The 26,415-nt window shown below is 33.0% G+C and overlaps 2 protein-coding genes across 2 annotated transcripts in view; one reads left to right on the forward strand and one right to left on the reverse strand.

Moving 5' to 3' along the window:
- Window positions 1-685: 685 nt before the first annotated feature.
- Window positions 686-22,399, forward strand: adamtsl7 (ADAMTS-like 7). Its single transcript, XM_073843099.1, has 13 exons — window positions 686-987; window positions 3,572-3,755; window positions 5,443-5,618; window positions 6,824-6,932; window positions 7,465-7,632; window positions 8,105-8,234; window positions 12,760-12,973; window positions 16,324-16,497; window positions 16,572-16,748; window positions 19,351-19,530; window positions 19,614-19,758; window positions 22,006-22,141; window positions 22,246-22,399. Exons 1-13 carry the CDS (start codon window positions 847-849, stop codon window positions 22,253-22,255), a joined length of 1,944 nt encoding a protein of 647 aa, XP_073699200.1. The 5' UTR covers window positions 686-846; the 3' UTR covers window positions 22,256-22,399.
- Window positions 22,400-25,352: 2,953 nt separating this feature from the next.
- Window positions 25,353-26,415, reverse strand: part of primpol (primase and polymerase (DNA-directed)) — a 10,350-nt gene continuing 9,287 nt past the window's right edge. The window contains exon 14 of the mRNA XM_073843035.1: window positions 25,353-25,829. Coding sequence (XP_073699136.1) covers window positions 25,593-25,829 — 237 coding nt within the window. The 3' untranslated portion in view covers window positions 25,353-25,592. The remainder of the gene's footprint in view (window positions 25,830-26,415) is intronic.

The following is a 26,415-nucleotide window of genomic DNA, read 5'->3' on the forward strand; positions in this document are numbered from 1 at the left end:
GTCCGAGCTCCAGTAGTTTATGTCCGTGAAAATATTTTCTGTGAACAAAATTGACCAAATGTTTCAGCACAGGAGTTCTGAATGCTCTGTTTTTCTTTTAGGTCTGATGTCTTGATATTCTCCTTTCCTCTGCAGTTTGACGAGGTGAAGATCATGCGACCCCTCCAGAAGGTGTGCAGGTCATAGAAAAACACACACACACCATCTGGACACAAGTGACATACACCCTCATTACTACAAAATTACACACCACAAGACACACTCAAGTATGCAAAGAGAAGGCTGGGGACTGCCTAACAGAATGGGCCTGTTTTACATTTGTTTTTCTGTTCTAGTGGGTTTTAGAGAGAGAGAAAAAGAGTTTTTGCTCTAATTCTCTGATTTAGTTCTGGTTAGGTCGGAATAAGCCTCTCTGAGTGCTTGGAAGAAAGATAGAGAGACTGTGTCTGTCCATCAGAAAGTGATTGTAATTCTAAGCATTTTACAGCTTCTCTCACAGAGAGATTTCTTGGAAGGAATTCTCACTGCTTATGAAAGAACAAAAAATGGGGTGAGTGGAAAGAGAAAAGAGAAAGTGAAAAAAGGAGAGGGAGAGGAGAGGAGGGAGATGTGTGCCAGTGTGTATATGACTCGCTGTCTGGGGGTGAGAGAGAGAGAGAGACACACACACACACACACACACACACACACACATTCACTCACTCACTTAAATACCAAAGAGAGAAACCCCCTTTCACTAAAACATTCTCTCAAACAAACACACATCTCCATTCACAGACGCCACCACTGCTGTACTTCTTACTGGGACCTGACACATTTACACACGTATTAACTCCTATTTTCCTCATGGCTTGTGGGATGCAACTGCCAACCTGGAGCGGACAGTTCATTCAGCATTTCCTCCAGATGACCCTCATGCTCTCCCTTCTGTGCCCACCCACAGAGCCTGTTCCCTGGGACAGCGGCTCCCGCGGCAGCCCTGAGGAGGTAAGAACCGCAGAGAATGACAAATGATACCAGCCGGGAGAACAAGAATGCATGCAAATGACTCAGGCAAACCATGCTTACCCAGAACAATATTTTATGGGGTGTTGGAGTGCTACTTAAATAGAATACATGAATATGTGGAAATATACATAAGTATAATATAATATATATATATATATATATATATATATATATATATATATATATATATATATATTTATATATATTTATTTATTTATTTATTTATTTATAATATTATTTATGTATTATATTTTAAAAAAATCTACATATGTAACATGACTTAAAAATAAAAAATAAATAAAAGGTTTATTTACAGACAGTACATTACAGCATTAAAAAAAATTAAATGATTTTTTTAAAAGTTGAAAATTGTTGCAATTACAATAACAAACACTTTACAAAGTACAGAGTATTCATTATAAAATGTAAAATATATATATTGTACTGAAAAACTACAGTAAGAATTTCTGAAGGTTTATTATAAAAACGTAAAAAAAATTAATATGTAGAAATCTACATTAATATGTAGTGTACTACTATGATCATATGATGTTCCTATAAAAATTTTTCAAATTACTCCTCTAAGCATTAGTTAAAATAACTGTTTTCTATTTTAAAATATTTTAAAATATAATTTATTCCTGTGATTTCAAGGCTGAATTTTAGCGTCATCACTCCAGTCACACGATCCTTCAGAAATCATTCTAATATTCTGATTTGCTGCTCAAAAAAACATGTATTATTATTATGTTAAAAACAGGTTTCTTTGATGCATAGAAAGTTCAATGAAACAGCATTTATCTAAAATAGAAATATTTTGTAACATTATAAATGCCTTTATCATCACTTTTGATTTTTCTATAATTTATTTTTCTAAAAATAAAAAAATAATTATACTGGCTCCAAGCTTTTGAATGGCATACTGTATAATATTAAAAAAGCTTTTTATTTCCGACAAATGCTGATCTTTGGATCTTCATGTGACACTGATGACTGGAGTAATGATGCTGAAAATTTAGCTTTGATCACAAGAATAAATGACATTTTACAATATATTCAAATAGGAAACAGTTATTTTAAATAGTAAAAATATTTCATGAATTTTGCTGTACTTTGGATCAAATAAATGCAGGCTTAAAAACATCAAAACATTAAAAACCTTACTGCTCAAAAATGTTTGACTGTTAGTGTATATATATTTTTAATTCTTACCCTATTGAGTCATAATTGTAAAAATGTCATGTGAGCAAATTACTCATACTATGAGTCTAGTGTAGTAAACATTGCGGGGAAACATTGATGGCTCTTGTAAAAATCAGCTGGGGTATAAAACATTGCAAAACTAACCACTGCAGAGGTATGTGTGTGGGGCTCTGGGGTCCCCTATATTGTGGGGACCAAATATCCCTACAGGAATAGTAAAAACCGAAATCACCTCTGTTGTGGGGATCAGCCAAAGGTCCCCAGGAGGAAAATGGCTTAATAAACATACTAAATAACTTATTGAAAACATTGTAAAAATGGCAGAAAGGTTTATGTGAGGGTTAGGAGATAGAAAACATCATGAACTTAAAATAAAAACAAAAGAAGTCACTGGAAAGTCCCAACCATGATAGAAAAACAAACACGTGAGTGTGTGTGTGTGTATGTGTGTGTTGTAGTGTTAGGAAGCAGAATTTTTCCAGTCTGTCTAGTATGATATTTTCAAAACTAAGTCTGTTTCTTATTGTAAGTCTGACAAACTGAGAGACAAGGTGTGTGTGTTTGCATAGTCTTAATCATTCCCAGTTCTTACAGATTTCTTTGAACTAACAATAGAAACAGTTGTTTACAGATTGAAATTTGCATTCGATGGCTTGCAGTGTGAGTAAGATTGAATCATGAAACAATCTGGCCCCCGTCTGACCATAAAGTATGCATGTGTGTGTGTGTGTGTGTGTGTGTGTGTGTGTGTGTTTCTCATTACAATGTTATGCTAAGAGGGACTGATGATGCTTTGAATGAAAAAGGTTTTAGGAAATGGCTTACAATGAATCATTTTGACTATAGTAGCATTGTTTTCAAATCTGTGAATCTCAAACACCAACAATCTCTCTCCTCATCGAACAGAAAAAGGCATGAACTGATTCTCAGTGCTGATTCTTGTCCTTTTTCAATGAAATATGAATCTACGCATATGAACACATGCTTTAAATCTGATTTTAATATGAATTATCAATGATTGAAAGCATTTTTAAATATACTAGGATGTATAAAGCTTAGTGTGTGAGCCAAATGTGTCTTTTGAGTGAAAGACAGCAGTGTCCTATTGAAGAGCTACATGTGTTTGCTTTTCTGATTAACTCTTGCCAGATAAGACAGTCAGTGTTGATTAATTTTCTCAAATCTAATCATCTTAGCCGTTCAATTTTGATTTTAATCTTTTTATTAATAAGATCTCAAGCAAACACGTTTGAACTGGTGAAATCCCTGTTTCCATCTGTGTGGTGAAAGAGTCATTACTCAGGATTGAATCTGCTCTGGAAAGCAAAGTCATGTGTGTGTTGTTGTTGTTTTAATGCAGGGCTGTGAAGGTTTCCAGGTGGATGTTTGCGGTGTGTGTGCAGGGGATGGGAGCTCATGTGATCTGTTCAGCGGGACACTCTTTCTTTCTGTGCTCTCTGTTGGCTACCACAAGATCCTGGACATCCCCTCTGGAGCTCAACGAATCAAGATACAGGAAACACAGAAGACCAGGAACTACTTAGGTAATTGCACTGAATTCTTGCTAGCTCTTCATTTACTTCAGGGGCATTATCATGGCACGTTCCGCAAATAGGGTACAGTTTAGTGTCTCATGAAGCATTCAATGGAACATATTTTGTGTCACGAGAACTCAGAAGTTCTGCTCACTTTTATATAAATTTTACTATGCACTGTATTTGTTGTCCACAGCCATTCAACCCTGTTATAAGAATATCAAATATCAAAAGTAATGTACACTACTGATTTTGATTGTTTTTGAAAGTCTTTTATGCTCACCAATGCTGATTTATTTTTTCTAAACAATTTTTTAAAATGTTTTTTAAAGAATTCTCTTTGGTTCATAAAAGCTGCACTGACTTGACCAAAATACATAAAAAACATAATATTGTGTTACTCCAGACTTCAGTGTCACATGATCTTTTAGAAATATGCTGATTTATTACTCCTATTATTAATATTGGAAACAGTTGTGCTGCCTATTTTTTATTTTTTTCAGGATTCTTTGATGAATTAAAATATTATTCAAAATATAAATCTTTTCTGACAATACGAATCTTTGCTATCACTTTTTTTTTATCAGTATAACACATTGGTGAATAAAAGTAATAATTTCTTTCAAAAAAAGAAATAATACGAATTATTGACAGCAAACTTTTAAATAGTAGTTTATATTGTTACAAAGGATTTCTATTTTTAAAAATGCTTTTTTTTTTAAAGAATCCTGACAGAGTATCACAGATTCCAACTAAATATTAAGCAGCACAACTGTTTTCAACATTGATAATAAATCAGCATATTTTTGTGATTTCTGAAGGATCATTTGACACTGAAGACTGGAGTAATGATGCTAAAAATTCAGCTTTGTATCACAGGAATAAATTACATTTTAAAATATATTAACATAAAAAACTGTTATTTTACATTGCAATAATATTTCACAATATTAATTTATTTTCTGAATTTTTGATCAAATACATGCAGCCTTAAAAAAGCATAAGAAACCTCTCTAAAAACATTAAAAAATCTTACTGATCCCAAACATCTGAACGGCAGTGTATTTTGTTTGTTGGGAGAAAAAAAAAAAGGAACTGCATTTATGTAAAACAGATATTTTGTAACATTCAACATTCAACCAACCCCAAATTTTCGGTAGTGATCGGTAGTCTACTTAATTGGAAATTTGAGTTTATCAATAACTACAAATTTGTTTCTACATTTGGTTTCAGTTCAGATTAATTTATTAGTATTTATTTTGTTACTTGCACCATTGTTACACGGTAAAAATATATCTGAATGTGTTTATTGGTAGAAAATAAAAATAATGAAAAATAAATAAATAAATGTCACAAAAATGTTGGTAGCAGAGCAGCATATTATAAAATGCAGCATATAAAATAGTTTCCTCTTGAAGGATAGGGACCTTCTTTCACTTTTCATTTATTAAAAAAAGAAAAACTACCATTATTCTTCAAAGTGTCATTTCTTAAGGTAGTCACTGGTTTTACTGTAGATGGTTTCTAGCTGGTCCAAGCTGGTAGACCACTTTAGACTAGAAGAATAACAGCTACTGCATTCCAGACACCAGCTGGTGTGTCCTGGTTTTCCAGTAGGGTTAATAAGTGGTGTGGAACCACCAGGTGTCTTCCTTCCATCCGTCATCTTTTCTCCCCCACCCTCTGTTTCTTCAAGCTCTCAAGACAGCGACTGGTGAGTCCGTGATAAATGGTGACTGGGTGATCGACAGGCCAGGACAGTTCTATGCCGCGGGGACTGAGCTCACTTACAAAAGGCCCAATGAGATACGCAGCAGAGCGGGAGAATCAATTACTGCTTCTGGCCCAACCAATCAGGAGCTGCATCTCTTTGTGAGAGACCACTCCTACTGTATGAAATCACAAAACTGCCCTGACAAAAGATACAGTACTTATAGAATGTGGTTTAGTGTGGCTGTTGTGTTAATATATGAAGGAATTTTCCATATTGAATTTTATCCTTATTTTGAATTGTGCATTGCAATGTGTTGTACTTTAGGGTTAAAGGAAATGTCTGTATAATAGAATAATAATAATGCATATTATCCTGGCAGAAAATTACCAGTACCTTTTTTTTTTTTCAGTGTGATGCATTCTTTTTAGAAAGTTAGGAATTAGGCCTTTATATAGATTATTTTTTGATACAATGAGCTTCTGAATAAAGGTCTAGTTCACTTTTAGAATAAATATTTCCTGATAATTTACTCACCCCCATGTCATCCAAGATGTTTATGTCAACGTGTCTTCAGTCACAAAGAAATTAGGGGTTTTGAGGAATATAGTGGACTTCAATGGTGGCCAATGGATTGAAGGTCCAAATTGCAGTTTTAATGCAGCTTCAAAAGGCTCTACACGATCCTAGCTAAGGAATAAGGGCCTTGTCTAGCAAAACGATCAGTCATTTTCTAAAAACAATAAAAATTCATATACTTAACCACAAATGCTCATCTTGCAATAGCTCTGCAATGCGTGTCTACAACTTCACACATTGTGTTGGAAAGGTCATGCACAGTTAGTTCTTTGTCTGTGTACTCCTGTTCAAAAAGGTAGCGTGGAGCTAAAAACTCCATCTCATTTTTCCCGCCAACTTCAAAAAATTTTTTTTTTTTTTTTTTGTAAAAGGAGTTTGACTTTCTTTACACATTCATTTTGTAAACACTGGTTCGGTACTTCAGCTTGTGTCACACGTGACCTTTCCAACGTGATAACATAATGCGTGAGGTCGAGCTAGTGCAAGATGAGCATTTGTGGTTAAAAAGTATATACATTTTTATTTTATTTTTTAGAAAATGACAGATCTTTTGCTATCCACTATATGGAGATTTCTATGTGAAGAAAAATCCTGAAATGTTTTCCTCAAAAAGACTAATTTCTTTGCGACAGAAGAAAGAAAGACATGAACATCTTGGATGACATGGGGGTGAGTTAATTATCAGGAATTTTTTATTCTGGAAGTGTTATTATTCTGGAACTAATCCTTTAAGTCTGTATGAATATTAAGACTGTGGATTTTCAGTTTTAACTTCCCTATTTTTCAGGTGATTTATCAGCAACCCAATCCAGCAGTGTATTATGAATACATTCTACCCAAAGACCCCATCACTGATGATCATTTTTCATATTCTTACTCTAGCGTACTACCACTGGGTAAGTATTTTTTCAGTAAGTAATTTTTGTCATCATTTACTCACCCTTAATTTCCAAACCTGTATGAGTTTCTTCTGCTGAACATGAGAAAGTTATTTTGAAGATTGTTGGTAACCAAACAGTTGCTGGTAGCCATTGACTTCCATAGTATGAAAAATGTATTTTCGTAGCTTCATAACATTACGGTTGAACCACTGATGTCACATGGACTGTTTAAATAATGTCCTTACTACCTTTCTGGGTCTTGCATGTGTCAGTTGTTATGCTGTCTATGCAGGTTCAGAAAGGTCTCAGATTTCATCAAAAATATCTTAATTTGTGTTCTGAAGATGAACAAAGGTCTTACGGGTTTGGAAAGTCATGAGGGTGAATATTAAATGACAGAATTTTCATTTTTGGTGAAGCAATATTTTCTAGATAATAAAGGAAATGTTCGTGCTGTATTAAAATAATTTACCTTTTTTTCTTGCACATGTTCTAAAACCTTAAGCAGCTGTTCCACTGTTTTCTCTCTATCTCTTTCATCCTCCAGTAGAGAGTCATGGAATATTTCCTGATCCTGACAATAGTGACAGTGAAAACTCATTGAGCAGCTCTCATGCTAACCATGTTCCATCGGACTCTATAACCCCTGAACCAGTTCCTCTGTACAACTGGCTTGCCATAACAACAACACCCTGCAGTGCCACCTGTGGAACAGGTATTTGTTACTTTAGTTGTTATTTTATTAGACTATTTACAAAAACCTTACATTAATGTGTGTTTGTAGTTCTTTTTTCCTGATTAATTTGGTCTGGCTAAACTTAATGGTCTGTTAAAAGATTCCTAGAATATATCAGAAGACAGAAATAGAAATTAATTGTTAGATTTTCATTAGTTTTGGCCCTGAGACATATAAACACATTGTTGTGGCTAATGAATAGTGTTCTGTATTATAAAGTAACGACACACACAACATTCCAGACCATTGCAGAGGTTTCAGAATGTCCTCACTGTTTAAACTCTAAATCAAATCCAGAGTAACCATACTTTTGTGTCTGCAAATAAAACTAAAACAGACTGGTATTCTCCCAGCAGCAGGCACTCTACTTGTAAGACATCGCAATGACAGTGTTTTGTCTTCCTGTCTGTCTCTGTTTAATCTGTTTGTTTGATCTATGTGTGTTTATCAGGAAGTCGTCAAGTCCTGTTTGGCTGTGTGGAAAGAGCCACTCAAACTACTGTACCAGGAGACCTCTGTAGCTACACCAGTCATCCTGCCCCACAGGTAGAAGAGTGTCAATTGCAGCCTTGCCCAGCCTTGTGAGTGAACATACACGTCTTTTCTAGAATTTTACTCTTTTTTCACACTAGCTAATCCACCCCAAAAACTGACTTGTTACTATAAACTTAAACATGTAATAGTAGAAAAACATGTGGCATTATTACAAAGCGCAAAAATGTACAGATAATTTACTCACCACCTTGTCATTCAAGATGTTCATGTCTTTCTTTTTTTGGTCGTAAATAAATTCTTCTTCTTCTTTTTTTTTATTGAAGGAAAAACAGAGTAACATATTACATACAAAGAATTTTAACAAGGTTCCTCTCAATTTTACAATTTTTCCCCCTTTCCCACAACCCACCCAAAGAACAGACAGACATACCAAAAAATAAATAAATAAATAAATAAAATAAATAAATAGAATAAAATAAAATAAATAAAAAACATTTAAAAAATAAATAAATAAATTTTAGAACAAATTCCAAAATAGAGAACAAAAACTCAGAGTTATGATATTACAAACAATGAGGAATTACTTGACAACATTGTTAGCCCATTATGTCTGAATGAGTCAACCATTACAGTGCATACAGGCCTTTTTAGTTGCATTGTTAATTTTAGTTTTAGTTTGGGGGGACAGTTGCTTCCTTTTCAAAATATGACAACAATGGAGACCATATTAAATAAAAACGTTTAGTTGATCCTCTAAGAGAATATTTTATCTTTTCCAATTTCAAAAACAGCATTACATCACTAAGCCAGAGTGAAACTAAAGGTGGTTTACTTGATTTCCAATCAAGCAATATTCTTCTCTTAGCCAGCAGGCACGCAAAAGCGCAAGCATCTTGACAATTTTTGGACATTACATGTACTGTAAATGCCTCAGACAAAATTTTAAATATAGTTGTCCAGTAATTAAACAGTCTGGGGCAAGTCCAAAACATATGAGCCAAATCTGCTTTAGCAGAATGACATCTCTCACATGTATCAGCAACATTTGTGTATATCTTAGATAGTCTAACCTTACTGTAATGAAGTCTGTGGAGGACCTTGAACTGAATTAAACCTAAGCGAGTACAAGAGGTTGTACCGTTCACCTTAAGTAATGCAGCATTCCAGATTTCCTCTGATATATCCACTCCCAAATCCTTTGACCATTCTGCATGGATTTTGTCTAGATTAATATTTTTAATTGACATTAAAGTATTATATATATTAGAAATTACTCCCTTCAAATGTAAGGGAATATTTTAAACTTTGTCCAATCCTGTACTAGGAGGAATTGAGGGATATGTGGAACAATGCTTTTGGATTAGATGACATACTTGAAAATATCTGAACAAGTGTGATTTTGGCAGATTATATTTTGAAGAGAGAGTTGAAAATGGGGCAAAAACGTCCTCAATGAACAAATCACTAAATTTGACTGAAGACTGAGTCCAGCTGAGTTGGAAGATATATGTGATTTTTGCATATAGGGCTGGCTATGGAGAAGTCTTTAAAACCAAAACATTGTCTAAATTGAAACCAAATCTTAAGGGTATTTACTACAACTGGACATTGAGTGTACGATGAAATACAGAGGGGCAGTTTAGATAGAGCTAAAGCTGGAAGGGATGATGAACTACAAGAATTTGCCTCTGAAATTCACCAGACATCTTTGGGGTTCTGAAGCCAATAAAGTACTTTTGAGATATTTGCAGCCCAATAATAATACCTGAAATTAGGAAGTGCTAAACCACCTTGAGATTTTTTTCTTTGGAGAAACTCCTTCCGAATCCTTGGTGCTTTTCCGCCCCATATAAATGATGAGATCAGACTATCTAAATTCTGAAAAAAGGATTTGGGTAGAAAAACTGGGATACATTGAAACAAGTATAAGAACCTTGGTAAAATGTTCATTTTTACACAATTAATTCTACCTGCAAGTGATAGAAACAACAAATTCCATTTTTTAAGGTCTAGTTTTAACTTGTCAATTAAAGGAGCAACATTCTTTTTGTAAAGATTAGGGAATCCCTGTGTGATATTTAACCCTAAATATTTAAAACCTGATAAATACAACTGAAAAGGTATATCACTATTTGAAATATAGAGAGCGTTATTGTTTATTGGAAAACAAATACTTTTTGAAAAATTCAATTTATAGCCTGAGAAAGTGCCAAATTGTTTCAATATCCTAACTACCTGTGGAATAATTATAACTGGATCTGAAAGGTACAGCAGCATGTCATCGGCATATAAGGATACTCTATGTTCTATGCCCCAACTATTAATGCCAGTAAAATGCTGTGAGCATCTTAATGCTATTGATAGGGGCTCGATGGCTAAAGTAAAAAGTAAGGGGCTAAGAGGGCATCCTTGTCTTGTACCCCTTGATAGGGGAAAAGACTCTGAACGCACTCTATTTGTAATTACTGATGCTTTAGGGGAAAAGTATAATAACTTAATCAGTGAAAGAAACTGTGTTCCAAAGCCAAATCTTTCCAACACAGAAAATAAGTATTGTAAATAAATTCTTCTATGGTAGACTTCTATGGTGCCCCTGAGCATCTGAATGTCCACAATGCAGTTTAAATGCAGCTTCAAAAGTGCTCTAAATGATTCCAGCCTATGAAGAAGGGTCTTATCTAGTGAAACGATTGGATTATTGGATTATTTTCTAAAAAAAAGAAAAAAAAAAAAAAGACAATTTATATACTTTCTCAAATGCTCATTTTGTCTAGCTCTGCTTCAGCTCTGTCTATTCCGGTTTAAGACAGTTAGGGTGGGTCAAAAACTTCAAAATCGCCCTACATCGCTGCAGAAGTACCGACCCAGTGTTTACAAACGAAATGTGCAAAGAAGATCAAACATCGATGAAGGATAATAAATAAGATGGGAGTTTTTAGTGTCATGAACTGGAGTACACACAGTTGACGCAGAGCTAAACAAGACAAGCATTTGGGGTTAAAAATTATATAAACTGTCAATGTTTTTTTGGTAAAAAAACATTGTTTCGCTAAAAAAGACCCTGGGATCGTTTAGAGCCCTTTGAAGCTGTATTTAAACTGCATTTTGGAAGTTCAAACTCCACCATAGAGAAATCCTTAAATGTTTTCTTCAAACAACATAATTTCTTTTCAACTGAAGAAAGAAAGACATGAACATCTTGGATGACAATAGGGTCAGTAAATTGTCTATCATTTTTTGTTCTGGAAGTGAGCTTCTTCTTTAAACTTTTCTGCATACTTGTCTGTATAAGCCAAGTATAATTGTGGATAAAACTTTATTTTAAGGTGTCTTTGTTACACAAGTTACATGTACTAACTGTTATAATAACACTTAATTATGCATAATGAAATGCAAGTAATCCTAAACCAAACATGTAGTTAATTATTATTACATAGTACGTAAATGTATAATTACACTGTAAGGACACCTTAAAATAAAGTGTAACCAAATTTTGTATAACTCTGATAAGTTCTTTAAAGGAACACTCCACTTTTTTTGGAAATAGGCTCATTCTCCAACTTCCCCCGAGTTAATAAGTTGAGTTTTACTGTTTTCAAATCCATTCAGCCGTTCTCCTGTTCTGGCGATATCACTTTTAGCATAGCTTAGCATAGATCATTGAATCCTATGAGACCAATAGCATCGCGTTCAAAAATGACAGAGTTTCGATATTTGTCCTGTTTAAAACTTGACTCTTCAGTAGTTATATCATGTACTAAGATCGGCGGAGAATGTAAAGATGCGATTTTCTAGGCCGATAAGATTAGGAACTACACTCCCATTCCGGTATAATAGTCAAGGAAGTTTGCTGCCGTAATATGGATGCAGCAGGCGCAGTAATATCACGCAGCGCCTGAAATTAGTTCCCAGCTAGGTAACTTCCAACGAGGAACGCTCCCTGTGCATTCAGTTGGTCACGTTGTGCTGCGATGTGCTGCGTGATATTACTGCGCCTGCTTCAGCCATGTTACGGCAGCAAACTTCATTGTCTATTACCCCGGAATGAGAGTGTACTTCCTAATCTTATCGGCCTAGAAAATCGCAGCTTTACATTTTCCGCCGGTCTTAGTACACGATATAACTACAGAAGAGTCAAGTTTTAAACAGGACAAATACCGAAACTCGTTGGTCATTTTTTAACGCGATGCTATTGGTCTCATAGGATTCAATGATCTATGCTAAGCTATGCTAAAAGTGAGATCGCCAGAACAGGAGAACGGCTGAATGGATTTCAAAACGGTAAAAATCAACTTATTAACTCGGGGGGGGGGGGGAGTTGGAGAATTTGCCTATTTCCAAAAAAAGTGGAGTGTTCCTTTAAAAGTGCACTGGAAAGTATACTAATAAAACATTTGAATAAACATTTTTGTAAGGGTAGGTTTGAACACAACACATGACAAGCAGATGTACGTGCCTGCACATCTTAAAAGACCAAAAACTGTCCATATGGGCTGAGGAGACATTTATAAACCTCTGAAGAGTTTGATTTCCAAATGGTTCAAATAAGAAGCACATGCAAGTGAAATAAAACAGTTGTCTTTCAATCAGTGTGTTTGTTTGTTTGTGTAGCTGGGATGTTGGCGAGTGGTCTGAGTGCAGTAAGACCTGTGGCCCAGGGTTTCAGTATCGTCAGGTGATTTGTCAGCAGGCGCAAGGACACAATGGCAATAGCACAGTTGTTGTGGCCACCAGCCTTTGCGATAACACGGAGATGCCGGAGACGACCACCGTGTGCCAGCTCAAGATCTGCAGTGAGTGGCAGATCCGCTCAGAGTGGACAGAGGTTTGTCAATGAGTGTGTAGGAGACATTGGGGTTTAAGATTAATATTTATACACTAACAGTCAAAAGTTTTTGAACAGTAAGACAGAAAATCTCTTCTGCTCATCCAGTCTGCATTGATTTGATCTAAAATACAGCAAAAGCAGTAATATTGTGGAATATTTGTACTGTTTAAAATAACTGTTTTCTAATTGAATATATTTTAAAATGTAATTTATTCCTGTGATCAAAGCTAAATTTTCAGCATCATTACTCCAGTCTCACGTGTGTCAGATGATCCTTTAGAAATCATTCTAATATGCTGATTTCCTGTTTAAGAAACATTTTTTTATTATTTTGATCAATATTTAAAACAGTTGAGTACATTTTTTTAGGATTCTTTGATGAATAGAAAGATCCAAAGATCATAATTTATCTGAAATAAAAAGTTTTTGTTACATTATACACCATACGATTTAAAAGCTTGGAGTCAGTATAATTTTTAAAAAACATTTTGGCAAAGAAATTATAGAAAGTAATACTTTTATTTATCAAGGATGCTTTAAATTGATCAAAAGTGTTGACAAAAACATTTATAATGTTAAAAAACTTTCTATTTGAGATAAATGCTGTTCTTCTGAACTTTCTATTCATCAAAGAGACCTGAAAAAATTATACTCAGCTGTTTTCAACATAATAACAATTTTGAATGTTTTTGAGCAGCAAATCAGAATATTAGAATGATTTCTGAAGGATCATTTGACTGGAGTAATGATGCAAAAAATTCACATTTGAAATCACAGGAATAAATAAAATTTTAAAATATATTCAAATAGAAAACATTAAAAGCAACATTAAAAACCTTACTGTTCAAAAACTTTTGACTGGTAGTGTAGATAATCTTTGCTATCACTTATCAATTAAAAAAAATCCTTGGTGAATAAAAGTATTAATGTCTTTCAAAAAAGAAAGAATAAATATGTACTGACCACTAAATGGTAAAATAAATATACTAAATAAATAATAATATATCAGCATATTAGAATGATTTCTAAAGGATCATGTGACACTGAAGACTGGAGTAATGATGCAGAAAATGCAGATTTGCATCAAAGGAATAAATTACATTTTAAAATATATTCATGAAAAAAAAAGTATTTTATATTTAAATAATATTTCACAATATTACTGTTTTTGTGTATGTTTGATCGATTAAATGCAGCCTTTATGTGCATAAGAAACTTTAAAACATTAAAAATCTTACTGATCCCAAACTTTTGAACAGCAGTGTACCTTTAATAAATTATTCTTTATCTAAATTATTCACATGTTATTTTTTATTTTGACATTGTTACATTACCTGCTGTAAAAAATAGTACTAAAAAATAACAAAAATATCATCTTAATCACAGACTGATATAAAGGTTGATATAAAGATATAAAGGGTGCTGTATATTCAGTTAGCTTCGTCAAACCTTTGGGGTCAGTAATTTTTTTTTTGAATGTTTGTTTATTTATTTTTAAGAAATTAATGCTTTAATTCATGTTATGTATTAAATTAATCAAAAGTGACAGTAAACATTTTGATTTAATGCTGTTGCATTTAATATTTTATTAGTTAAAAAATGTATTAGTTTCAACCAAAATATTAAATAACCCAACAAAATATTTATATTAATAACATCTTTTTGAGCACCAAAATATTTTTCAGCATGTTAGAATGATTTCTGAAGGATCATGGGACACTGAAGACTGGAGTAAGTGTCAGGGTTCTGTCACTTCGGTCTAGTTTTCTTGTGGTTTTGTGACAGAGCCCTGACACTCCCACCATGTCTTGTTTTCATGTTGTCTGCGTGCCTTGTTTCTTGTTGGAGTGTGGTGTTCGGATCCCAGCACTCATGTCTTGTTGAGTTTCGGTATCGTGTCGGGGTTCAGACACTCACACTCTATGTTCTGTCGTGTTGCGGGAGCGTGCGGTCTTGAGTTTGCTTGGGCCGTACGCTCTCCTGTCATGTGGATTTGTCTTTTGTATTTTCTTGTTGTCTTGTGTTGTTGCACGCAGCTTGTGTTTTCGGCTGCGTGCTTTCATGTCATGTTTTGTGTGAACACTCAGCTTATGAGTTTTCTCATTAGCTGTGTGTTCGTGTCTTGTTTTGTTCAAGCACATGGCTTGTGATTTTGTATTGCTGTCCATGTGCTTGTGTTTTTGTTTTGTGTGAGCACATGGCTTTTGTCTTGATTGGTTTCTTGCGCCATGTGCTCTCAAGTCTATTGTCTTGACCCCACCCATCTTGTTTCTTGATTATTGGTTAATTTGCCCCACCTGTGCTTCCCTCGTTACCTGCTTCATTTGCTCCCTACTTATTCTTCTTGTGTTTGCAATCCTGTGCCAGTTTGTCATTCGTGTTCTGTCGTGTCAAGCCCTACCTCATCCTGCCCAGCTGTGTTGCCAGCCAGCTAGCTTTTTCCCCCTCGGGGTAGTTTTTGTTGTTTGTTTTACTTTTTATTGATAATAAAAGGCCCATCTCCTGCATTGAGTCCTCACTCTCATCTTTTACCTGAACCTTGACAATAATATTGATGAATTCAGCTTTGCTTCAGAGAAATAAAATTATTTATATACGTTTTATTAAGATATTAAATACAAAAGTTATGTCAAATTGTAATATTTCACAAGATAAAGTAAATGCAGACTAGGTGAGCATAGGAAATCTTCTTAAAAAAAGAACATCAAAAAATTTACTGACCCAAAACTTTTGAACAGGAGAAAAGATTATATATAAGTAAAGATTATATAAAAATTATAATTGTTTAGGACACAACATACTATATGTGACCCTGGACCACAAAACCAGTCTTAAGTCGCTGGGGTATATTTGTAGCAATAGCCAAAAATACATTGCATGGGTCAAAATTATTGATTTTTCTTTTATGCCAAAAATCATTAGGAAATTAAGTAAAGATCATGTTCCATGAAGATTTTTTGTAAAATTCCTACTGTAAATGTATCAAAATGTAATTTTTGATTAGTAATATGCATTGTTAAGAACCTAATTTGGACAACTTTAAAGGTGATTTTCTCAGGATTTTGATTTTTTTGCACCCTCAGATTCCAGATTTTCAAATAGATGTATCTCGGCCAAATATTGTCCTATCCTAACAAACCATGCATCAATAGAAAGCTTATTTACTGAGCTTTCATATTATATATACATCTCAGTTTTGTAAAATTTAACCTTATGACTGGTTTTGTGGTCCAGGGTCACATATATTATGGCTACACATTCACCAGATCATGGTCTTTGGAGATTAACATCAATATAAAGTGCTCAGAGAAAACACTGGTTGCAATTAAACTCTCTCTCTCCCTCAGTGCTCGGTGCCATGTGGAGTAGGTCAGCGTACAAGAGAAGTTGTGTGTGTGGATAACCTGGGTGACATTGTTGCTGATGAGGAATGCAACATGGCCCTTCGCCCACTGGACCTGCAGAACTGTGACAAAGGAGTGTGTGCCAGCAGCTGGTTCTACTCTCTCTGGAGTGAACGGGTAAGAAATCTGCCCACTTTTCTTTGGTATTTTGCAGTAACACTTCTTAAACAGTTGTTTATGTCTCTCTGCAGTGTTCTGCAGACTGTGCGGAAGGAAGTCGCAGCCGGATGGTGGTGTGTATGATGAGTCAAACCAACTCACTGCCTCTGGATAACTGCAATGATGAGGATAAACCTGGCGAGCTCATGCCGTGTGACCTGGGACCCTGCACACAGCGACTGGAATGGTATGCAGGACCATGGGGACAGGTACATGAATGCACACAAATACACACTTTCAAAAAAGTCACTTTTGTTTCCTTTGTGTGGTGTTCCTGGTCAGAAATTGCTTGAAAATCAAGCTTATTTTCTTTTAATTAGCACAGGTTTTGTATTTCTTTTTGAAAGTGAATGGCCATATGCCTCATTGATCTGAGCTTATGCAACTCAGATTTTGAGTGAAGCATTATTTGTGAATAATTTTGGGAATGTTCACTCAAAAAGAGGTGCATAAGCTCAGATCGATGAGGCCTGCGATCAATAAGTTGCAAAAAGAAATACAAAACCTGCGCTAAATGAAAGAAAACAAGTTGAATCTAAGGTTTGGTGATAATATAGCATAATGAGAAAGACATTTTCTGTACACTATCATTTAAAAGTTTTTAAAGGGTAAGATTTTTAATGTTTTTTTTTTTTTTTTTTTTTTTTATAAAGAAGTCTCTTTTGCTTAACAAGCCTGCATTTATTTGATACAAAAAACAGTAAAATTAAAATTTTACAGTAAATATTTTTACTGTGATAAAGTATGAAATCTCTCATTACTCCTAAAGCGTCAGTCGCAGGCTCAAGTGTCTTATGTTGTTTGAATCCTTGGCTCATGCTGGACAAAACACATGCATTTTCGGGTATTTTAGATTTTTTGCAAAACCTACTTTTGCGAACTAGTCCTAGGTTTTTTCACCCGATCGGAACCAAACCAGTGCAGAAAGATTCTCTGAAGAGCAAATATCAACTTTCAACTAAATTTCAACTCACCGTTGCAAAGGGACACCAAAACGTTCGAAAGGGGCAGGGCCTCTTTTAGTAAAATCTCTATGACTCCTGAATGGAATGAGATAACTTTGTCAAACTCAGACTACAATCTGAGGTTGCAAGACAAAAATTGTGAAACTTGGCCACTTGTTGGCGCTATAAGAGGGAAAAAACATAAAAATGGCTATACCTATGCAACCATTTGTCCTATCAACATGGAAATCACTGTGCACCGTCTTGATCCAAAGTGCCACAAATGTCTATAAGGCATTTGCGTATCTCAAAAAAACATTGCCGCATGACATTGACATTGACTGATGAAATTTGAGCACCTTTTAGACATGATTAATGGAGAAAACTCGGTGGGCCTGTTTGACTCATGGCTCCAAAAGTTTGTGAGAAATTTGAAAGAAATCGGCCAATGCGTTTTTTAAGGGCGTAAGCGATTGTGCATTGTGAGGTTTTTCGCACATACATATATTCGTGATATTCGTATCATATGACAGAACTCCTCATTCTGGAAAACTTTGTCTCTAGAACCACTGCAGTCAATCAAATTGTTTGCTCAATGATTGAAAACATGTAAAAAACCTACTTTTGCTAACTAGTCCTAGGTTTTTCTCTCAATCTAGCAAAAATAACTGCAGTACAATTATCTGGACTCGCTAGGTCAATAATTATCAAAAAAGTTAAAAAACGTACCCTTTGGGAAGCTATAACGGGGTCGTTTAGAAAAGGGGCCTGTCTGAATTTACCCCAAATCCTATAAAGCCTAAAGGAAAACTCAAAACTTCACAAAACCTGTTGAGCACCTGCAACCGTTGATTATAACCAAGCATGCAAAGCTGTAAGGAGACTGGACCACAGCTGGCACTATAACAGTCATAAACGTTGCAAAACATAATATTTCTATGGTAAATTACCTGTATTTGCTAAAAAAGGCTTGCTACATACTTGTCTTTTTTCATATGTGCTTAAATGCCTTTAAAAGCAATTGAACCCCGGTAATCACTGCTTGCAGCTATATTTATTATAATTATCAATATTTAAAACAGCTGAGTACATTTTTTTCAGGATTCTTTGATAAATAGAAAGATCCAAAGATCGAAATCAAAATAAAAAAACTTTTTGTAACATCATACATTATACCATTCAAAAGCTTGGTGTCAGTATGATTTTTTGGAAAATAAATGATAGATATTAATACTTCTATTTAGCAAGGATGCTTTAAATTGTTTAAAAGTGATGATAAAGACATTTATAATGTTACAAAAGACTTATATTTCAGATAAATGCTGTTCTTCTGAACTTTCTATTCATCAAAGAAACCTGAAAAAATTATACTCAGCTGTTTTTAACATAATAATAATAATAATAATGAATATTTTTTGAGCAACAAATCAGAATATCAGAATGATTTCTGAAGGATCATATGACTATATGATCATATGAGTAATGATGCTAAATATTCAGCTTTGAAATCACAGGAATAAATTACATTTTAAAAAACATTCAAATAGAAAGCAGTTATTTTTATTTAAAAATATTTCAATGTTACTGTTTTTGCTGTACTTTGGATCAAATAAATGCAGGCTTGGTGAGCAGAAAAGACTTGAAAAAACGTGAAATATTTTACTGTTCAAAAACTTTTGACTGGTAGTGTAGGCTGACCATTTTTGACCCGGAACGCCACAAGTGTAACAATTTGTGAAAAAAAAAATCCCCAAAAGAGCACAAAAATGTATTTATTTTGGAGGGGAGGTGAAAAAAAAGAAAATCCTCTCCAGGTCAAAATGGCAGAATCACAACATGAGGTTTAATATGTATGTGTTTGTCACAGTGCTCATCTGAATGTGGCAATGGTACCCAGAGTCGAGGTGTGGTCTGTACTGTCCAAAACAGTGGCCAATTAGAAGTTACCTCAGATGACCGTTGCTCTCATCTGCCCCGTCCTCCGAGTGCACAGACCTGCTTTTTGAAGAGTTGTGGAGCACAGTGGTACATGACGGAGTGGAGCTCAGTAAGGTTTTCTCACAGACATTGCAACTTTATTCAAGTTATTTCAGCCGACTTATTTAACAAGAATGTTTCTAAATGCTTCAGTGTTCTCGTTCTTGTGACGGAGGCTTTCGAGTGAGGGAGGTACGGTGTTTGCAAGATGATCTGACAAGCAGCCATGACTGTGATCCTGCTCTTGAACCTGAAAACAAGGAGGAATGTAACACACACACCTGCACACCACCGATTGGTATGATTTTTAAAAATATATTTTCTTCATCTAGTCTACATTTCACACACCCAAAATGACAATTCTGCCATCTACTTATGTCATTCCACAATAAGATTTCCCACTTTGAATCTTATAAAAATTTCCTGAAAATGTACTCACCCCCATGTGATCCAAGATGTTCATGTCTTTCTGTCTTCAGTCAAAAAGAAATTAAGGTTTTTGAGGAAAACATTCCAGAAACTGCAATTTGGACCTTCGACCTGCTGATCCCCATTAAAGTCCACTATATGGAGAAAAATCCTAAAATGTTTTCCTCAGAAACCTTAATTTCTTTGCAATTGAAAACAGAAAGACTTTAACGTTATGGATGACACAGGGGTGAGTAAATTATCAGAAATGTTTTATTCTGGAAGTGAACTAATCCTTCAAAATTCCAAATCATTTGTATACATTTCAGTTATTTCCATTTGTTTACATATTCTTATTTTAGAAAGATGTCTCTCTCTATCAATGCTGTGAAATATTACGGCCAGTCTTTTACAAATAATTTAAACCAGTAGCTTGTCTTTTCGGCATTCTTGTTATTGTTAACTAAAACTCTTAAAAAAATATTTTCAGTAATTGAAATTAACTGAATTAAAATAAAATGTAAATATCAAATGAAAATTAGAAATGTTGACTTGGCAAATAGCTAATAGAAATGCGTTCAAATACGTTTTAAGTACTAAAATTGCTAAAGCTAAAACAGAAATAAAAATCTGTATAGAAAAAAAAAGTAATAATAGTAGTAACTGACAATTAATAGTAATTGAAATTAGGGTTAAAATAAATAAAATTTAAATATTAAATGAAAAACTTTTAAATAAAAATGTTGACTTGGCAAGTACTAAAATTACTAAAGCTAAAACAGAAATAATAATCTTTATAGAAAAAAAGACAAATTACAAAATTATTTAAGATAAATAAAAAAAATATATAAAATATAAATATTAATAATATAATACAATTATATAATATTAATATAAATATAAAAAATAATTATTTATTATTATATTATTATTATAATTAAAAATTACAATAAATATCTTACACTGAACACTTAATGCTCTTTTCTATAATATAAATGAATGTAAATGGAGACTATAGCTATCAAGATCCACAATATAGAAAAAAAATCTATATAGAAGACACTGCTGTTCAAAGGTTTGGGATCAGTAAGATTTTAATTTTTTACTAAAGAATTCTCTTATGCTCATTAAAGTTCCATTTATTTGATCGAAAATACAAAAAAGTAATATTCTGAAATTTTTTTGCAATTTAAAATTTTTCTATTTTAATATACTTTAAAATATAATTTATTTCTGTGAAGCAAAGCTGAATTTTCAGCATCATTACTTCAGTTTTCAGTGTCACATGATCCTTCAAAAATTGATTTATTATAAATGTTGGAAACAGTTGTGCTGCTTATTTTTTTTGGATGCTGTGATACTTTTTTCAGGATTCCTTGATAAATAAAAAGTTCAAAAGAACAGCATTTATTTAAAATAGAAATGGTATCTAACAATATAACTCACCTCGTATCAATTGAACACATCCCTGCTAAATAAAAGTAGTAAATTCTTTTAAAGAATGTAAGATAGAAAAAATTACTAACCCCGAACTTTAAACGGTAGTCTAAACCTTTTGTAGTTGTTACAAAAGATTTACATTTTAAATAAATTCTGTTGTTTTAATGTTTTATTCATTAAAGAATCCTGAAAAAAAGTATCACATGTTCCAAAAAATAATATTAAGCAGCACAACAGTCTCCAAACATTAATAATAAATGAACATATTAGAATTATTTCTGAAGGATCACTGGAGTAATGATACTGCAAATTCAGCTTTGCATCACAGAAATAAATTCTATTTAAAATAGAAAACCACTACTTTAAATTGCAATAATATTTCAACAATATTACAGTTTTTATGTATTCTGTATTTTTTGTAAACAGAAAATTAAAAATATAAAACAGGTAATTAAAATTACAATAAATATCTTATGCTGTACACCTTTTTTTTCCCATAATATGAATTAAAGTGAATAGAGACTATAGCTATCAAGATCCACAAAATTACAAAAAGAACAAATAAAGTGTAAATGTAAATAATGTACTACTCTCTGTAAATTTATATATACTATATAGGTTATTGGATAATATGAAGATGAGAGATGATTGTTTTCATATTTGGGTGAACCGTACCTCTTTGTGTCTTTCTCTGTAGATGAATCCTGCAGGGATATGTACTATAACTGTGTGGTGGTCGTCCAGGCCCGTTTGTGTGTGTACACATACTATCGCAGCACTTGTTGTGCATCATGCTCTCAGGTCACGCGTAGAGACACACTGCAGAAAATCAGGTGATCTGGTTGACTTGTTCTTAAAATGTGACACCACCAATCTCCTTTCCTGAATTATGTTGTCCTTGTCTCTCATCATGGCATCATCCCTTACCTGTTTTCAGCTGGATCTGACCCTGAGATGACATCACTGCGCATCTCCATCACTGTTTAAAGACTTTTAGATGTACGTTCACTGCCCTTCTTTTTTTTTAACACAAAATGATAATGCTCCATGAGCAAATGAGTATTTATTGCAAATAAAAACATCCGAGCCTCTTTTACTTCACTTATCATTTTCAGTAATGTCTACAAATGAACAATGACAGATTTAAAATGAATATAGTATTTTAAATGTCTAATAGTTGACATCTAAAGATTCTAAAGGAACTCTTTACATAATAAATATTTAGTATTTATCTAAATATTATTTTTCCAAAATACCACATGTAATGATAGTCAGTGTTGTCCTGATATGACCCCTTTAAAAGGCAATTTCAGTATGAGCAGAACAGACTAAAGTGCCATTCATACATGCTTCAGAATGTCTCTCTCACACTGATCTGAGATTATATAAAAATGACACAAAACCTAATCATGAAGGTGAGTTCTGAAATGTAGAAAAGACATCATTTCAGTGAGATACTCTATGTGAAAAAAGTTTTTAAAATGTTGTATATATACAGTGTTGCTCATACTGTAGAAATGAGAATAGAATGAACCCATATTTATTTGTTAGATGATAAAGTCCATTATTAATGAAGTTAATAATAGTAACTCGAAAATATACAGATAAAGGAAACAATATAGAAACTGAAACTGTGAAAATATTGACAAAATAATTTCTGTCATAATAAGATCATGGTGCTGTCAAATCGATTAATTGTGATTAATTACATCCTAAATAAAAGTTTGTTTATTTATGTGTATATATAAATATACTGTGTATATTTATGTGTATACACACATACATGTAGATATTTAAGAAATAAATGTAATATATATTTTTTAGTGTTGTCAAATGATTAATCACGATTAATCATATTTAAAATAAAAGTTCTTAATAATATGTGTGTGTGCTGTGTATATTTATTATGTATATATAAATAAATACACACATGCATATATACACTGTCGTTCAAAAGTTTGGGATCAGTTAGATTTTTAATGGTTTTTAAAGATGTTTATTACGCTCATCAAGAATTTATTTAATCAAAAATACAGAAAAAAAACTAATATTGTGAAATATTTTAGTTTATAATAACTTTTTTATATGAATATATTTTAAAATGTAATTTATTCCTGTAATACAAAGTAGAATTTTCAGCATCATTACTCCAGTCTTCAGTGTCACATGATCCTTCAGAAATCATTCGAATATGCTGATTTATTATCAATGTTGAAAACAGTTGTGCTGCTTAATATTTTGTTGGAACCTGTGATTTTTTTTTACAGGATTCTTTAATAAAAAGTTTATTTAAAATAGAAATCTTTTTTAACAATATAATCTACCATAGAATGTTAAATTGTTAAATTGATTTGATTGATAGCAAAGACTTATATTGTTAGAAAATGTTTATATTTTAAATAAATGCTGTTCTTTTGAACCTTTTATGCATCAAGAATCTTGAAAAAAGAATCAGTTTCCCCAAAAAAATATTAAGTAGCACGCTGTTTCCAACATTGATAATAACAGTAATTAAGCAGCATATTATAATGATTTTTTAAGAATCATGTGACGCTGAAAACTGACATCACAGGAATAAATTATATTTTAAAATGTATTAATACCATTATTAATTGTTATTATGTATTAAAACACCATTATTTTAAACTGTAATAATATTTTACAATATGCATTTTTTATGAATTTTTGATCAAGTAAATGCAGCATATAAGAATTCTTTAACAAACATTTTTGAGCGGCAGTGTATATTTAAGAAAAATATATTGTTTATCTATTAAATATATTTGTACATATATACACACATGTACGTTTATGTATTTATATATACACAAATATTCACAGCAGACGCACATATTATGTAAACACAAACTTTAATTTTGTATGCGATTATTCGCAATCAAACAATTTGAAAGCACTCATTCATTTGTGCAATAAAAAGGCACAGTTTCAAATCACTTTAAACCATGTCATCCTAATCTTTACTTTTTCTAAAATATTTTTGTTACTGGTGTTCGAAAGTAAAAGGTTGTTGCAAAGAAATAAAACATAAAATGAATAAGTAATCCATATACTGACTTCAGTTTGTCATAAAATGTCCAAAAAACTCATAAAAATTTAATTTCTATTTGTTCACATAAGTAAATATTTTCGATTTCAGTCCTATGTAGAGTCACACAGAAGTATATCAGAAATAAAAAGCATGTTTGTTCAGGGCCTTTCACGATACAGATTATTTTAAAGCAGCTTTGCATTAAAAAAAATGAAAAACTCCCTTATGCTTCCTTGGGAAGAAGCAAGACTCAGCTGGGGAAACCACTTCCTCAGGTTTTCTTAGATTTAAAATTATACAGTAACATACAAAATATCCAGCTATATGCTGCATCTCTGCTCAGTAGACCACTGCTGCCCTCTAGTGGAGGAAAGAGGACCTGTTTAAATTATGTGTATTACCAGTTTATTATGCTACATTTGACTGAATAAATGTATACTTGTACAATAATTCTTTAGCATCAAAATGATTCTATGAATCAGAAAACTAACAAAATCAGTTTATGATCCATTTAACTTGTTTTAATAATTTGTAATGTTTACATGCTTTATGGTATTTCAGTTTCAAAATTGAAACTAAATTAAAGTGGTTGAAAAGGTACACTGAACTTTGGCAACACCTTTTTTACTTTTAATTTAAAGCAACCGTTAAATTTAAAATTGAAGATTAAATCTTTTACACTGCCTCAAATTACATTAAATCCATATGAGGATCTAGAAAGGGGTCAAAGGTGTCCACAATCAGACCAATACGACTGTTGTATAATTTATAAGGTGTATTGTATTGTACTTCAACATATGCAATATCTCTTAGCAATAAAAGTGTACAGGATGATTTAAAATGAAATGAAATTTTACAAGTGTGTATAATTTGCAACATTTTATATACATAGATGATTAATTTAGAAGCACAATACTCAATGCTTGTTAGCCCCAGTAAATGAAAAATATAATTTACTGGGGCTAACAAGCATCGAGTATTGTGCTTGTAAATTAATTTATCTATGTATATAAAATGTTGCAAATTATACACACACATGTAAAATCCCAAGCCATATAATCTAAAATAATTTATGGAAATAATCATCTTTGAACATTCAGAAAATAAAGTTTGTTAAGAAACAGAATTTAAGAACATATTTTACAGTTCACTGTATCACAAGAAAGAAGTGAAGATATTGCACTATAGTTAATAATGACATCCCTCCATCCAGACATTTTCAGATTACATTGCCATTATTCACACTCAGTCACTGCTTGGAGCAGAAGCTCATCAGGTACCTCTTCAGCAGCCCTTTCTACTTCCTGCAGAGCTTCCAGATATGCAGGGTCATCAGGCCACTCTCCCCAGTCCTCAGCTTTCTCAGCCTGAGGAGCCGAGGATGACTCTTTTGAATCAGTCATGGGTACAGAGCTCTGGGCAAGCTCAATGTTTCCCAATTCATCCGTTAAATATGCCTGATCCTCTTCATCCTTATGTAAAGAAAGGCATTCAAGTCAACTCAACATACAAAAATACATTTGACCTAGTGTGTGTTACCAGTCAAAAGTTTTTGAACAGTACGATTTTTACTGTTTTTAAATAAGTCTATTCTGCTCACCAAGCCTGTATTTTTTTGATCCAACTTACAGCAAAAACAGTAAAATTCTAAAATATTTTTACTTTTTAAAATAACTGTTTTCTATTAAAATATACTGTATTCAGGGTTCATACACATTTTTACCAGTAAAATTCCATGACTTTTCCATGACTTTAAGTAAATATTCATGACTTAATGTTTCATGAAATGTATATGTATCAGGGCTCGAAATTAACTTTTTTACTTGGTAGCACTGGTGAGAGAGAGAAAACATCCAGTTCCAAGTTAAGCGGAGCGCAGTGTCAGTGACAGGGAGTCATTGACGGCTCAGGGGTCGCAAAATGTCAAAATCTCTGGTAGCCCTTTGGGCAGGTACTCATCAGATTTAACTAGCCCAAATAAAAAAAATACCTTTTTAAAAAAAAAAAAAAAAATAGAAAATCAGATAGGAGTTTAAATTTTAATCAAAAATGTTTATT

This window comes from Garra rufa, chromosome 6, assembly GCF_049309525.1.
Source record: "Garra rufa chromosome 6, GarRuf1.0, whole genome shotgun sequence".
NCBI lineage: Eukaryota > Metazoa > Chordata > Actinopteri > Cypriniformes > Cyprinidae > Garra > Garra rufa.

Excerpts from the sequence above, each read along its gene's own strand:
- adamtsl7 (XM_073843099.1), top strand. The coding sequence starts at position 847 with ATGGCTTGTGGGATGCAACTGCCAACCTGGAGCGGACAGTTCATTCAG. Across the intron at positions 5,619-6,823 it reads ATCAGGAGCTGCATCTCTTT|GTGATTTATCAGCAACCCAA; the intron begins GTGAGAGACCAC and ends CCTATTTTTCAG. Across the intron at positions 6,933-7,464 it reads CTCTAGCGTACTACCACTGG|TAGAGAGTCATGGAATATTT; the intron begins GTAAGTATTTTT and ends TTCATCCTCCAG.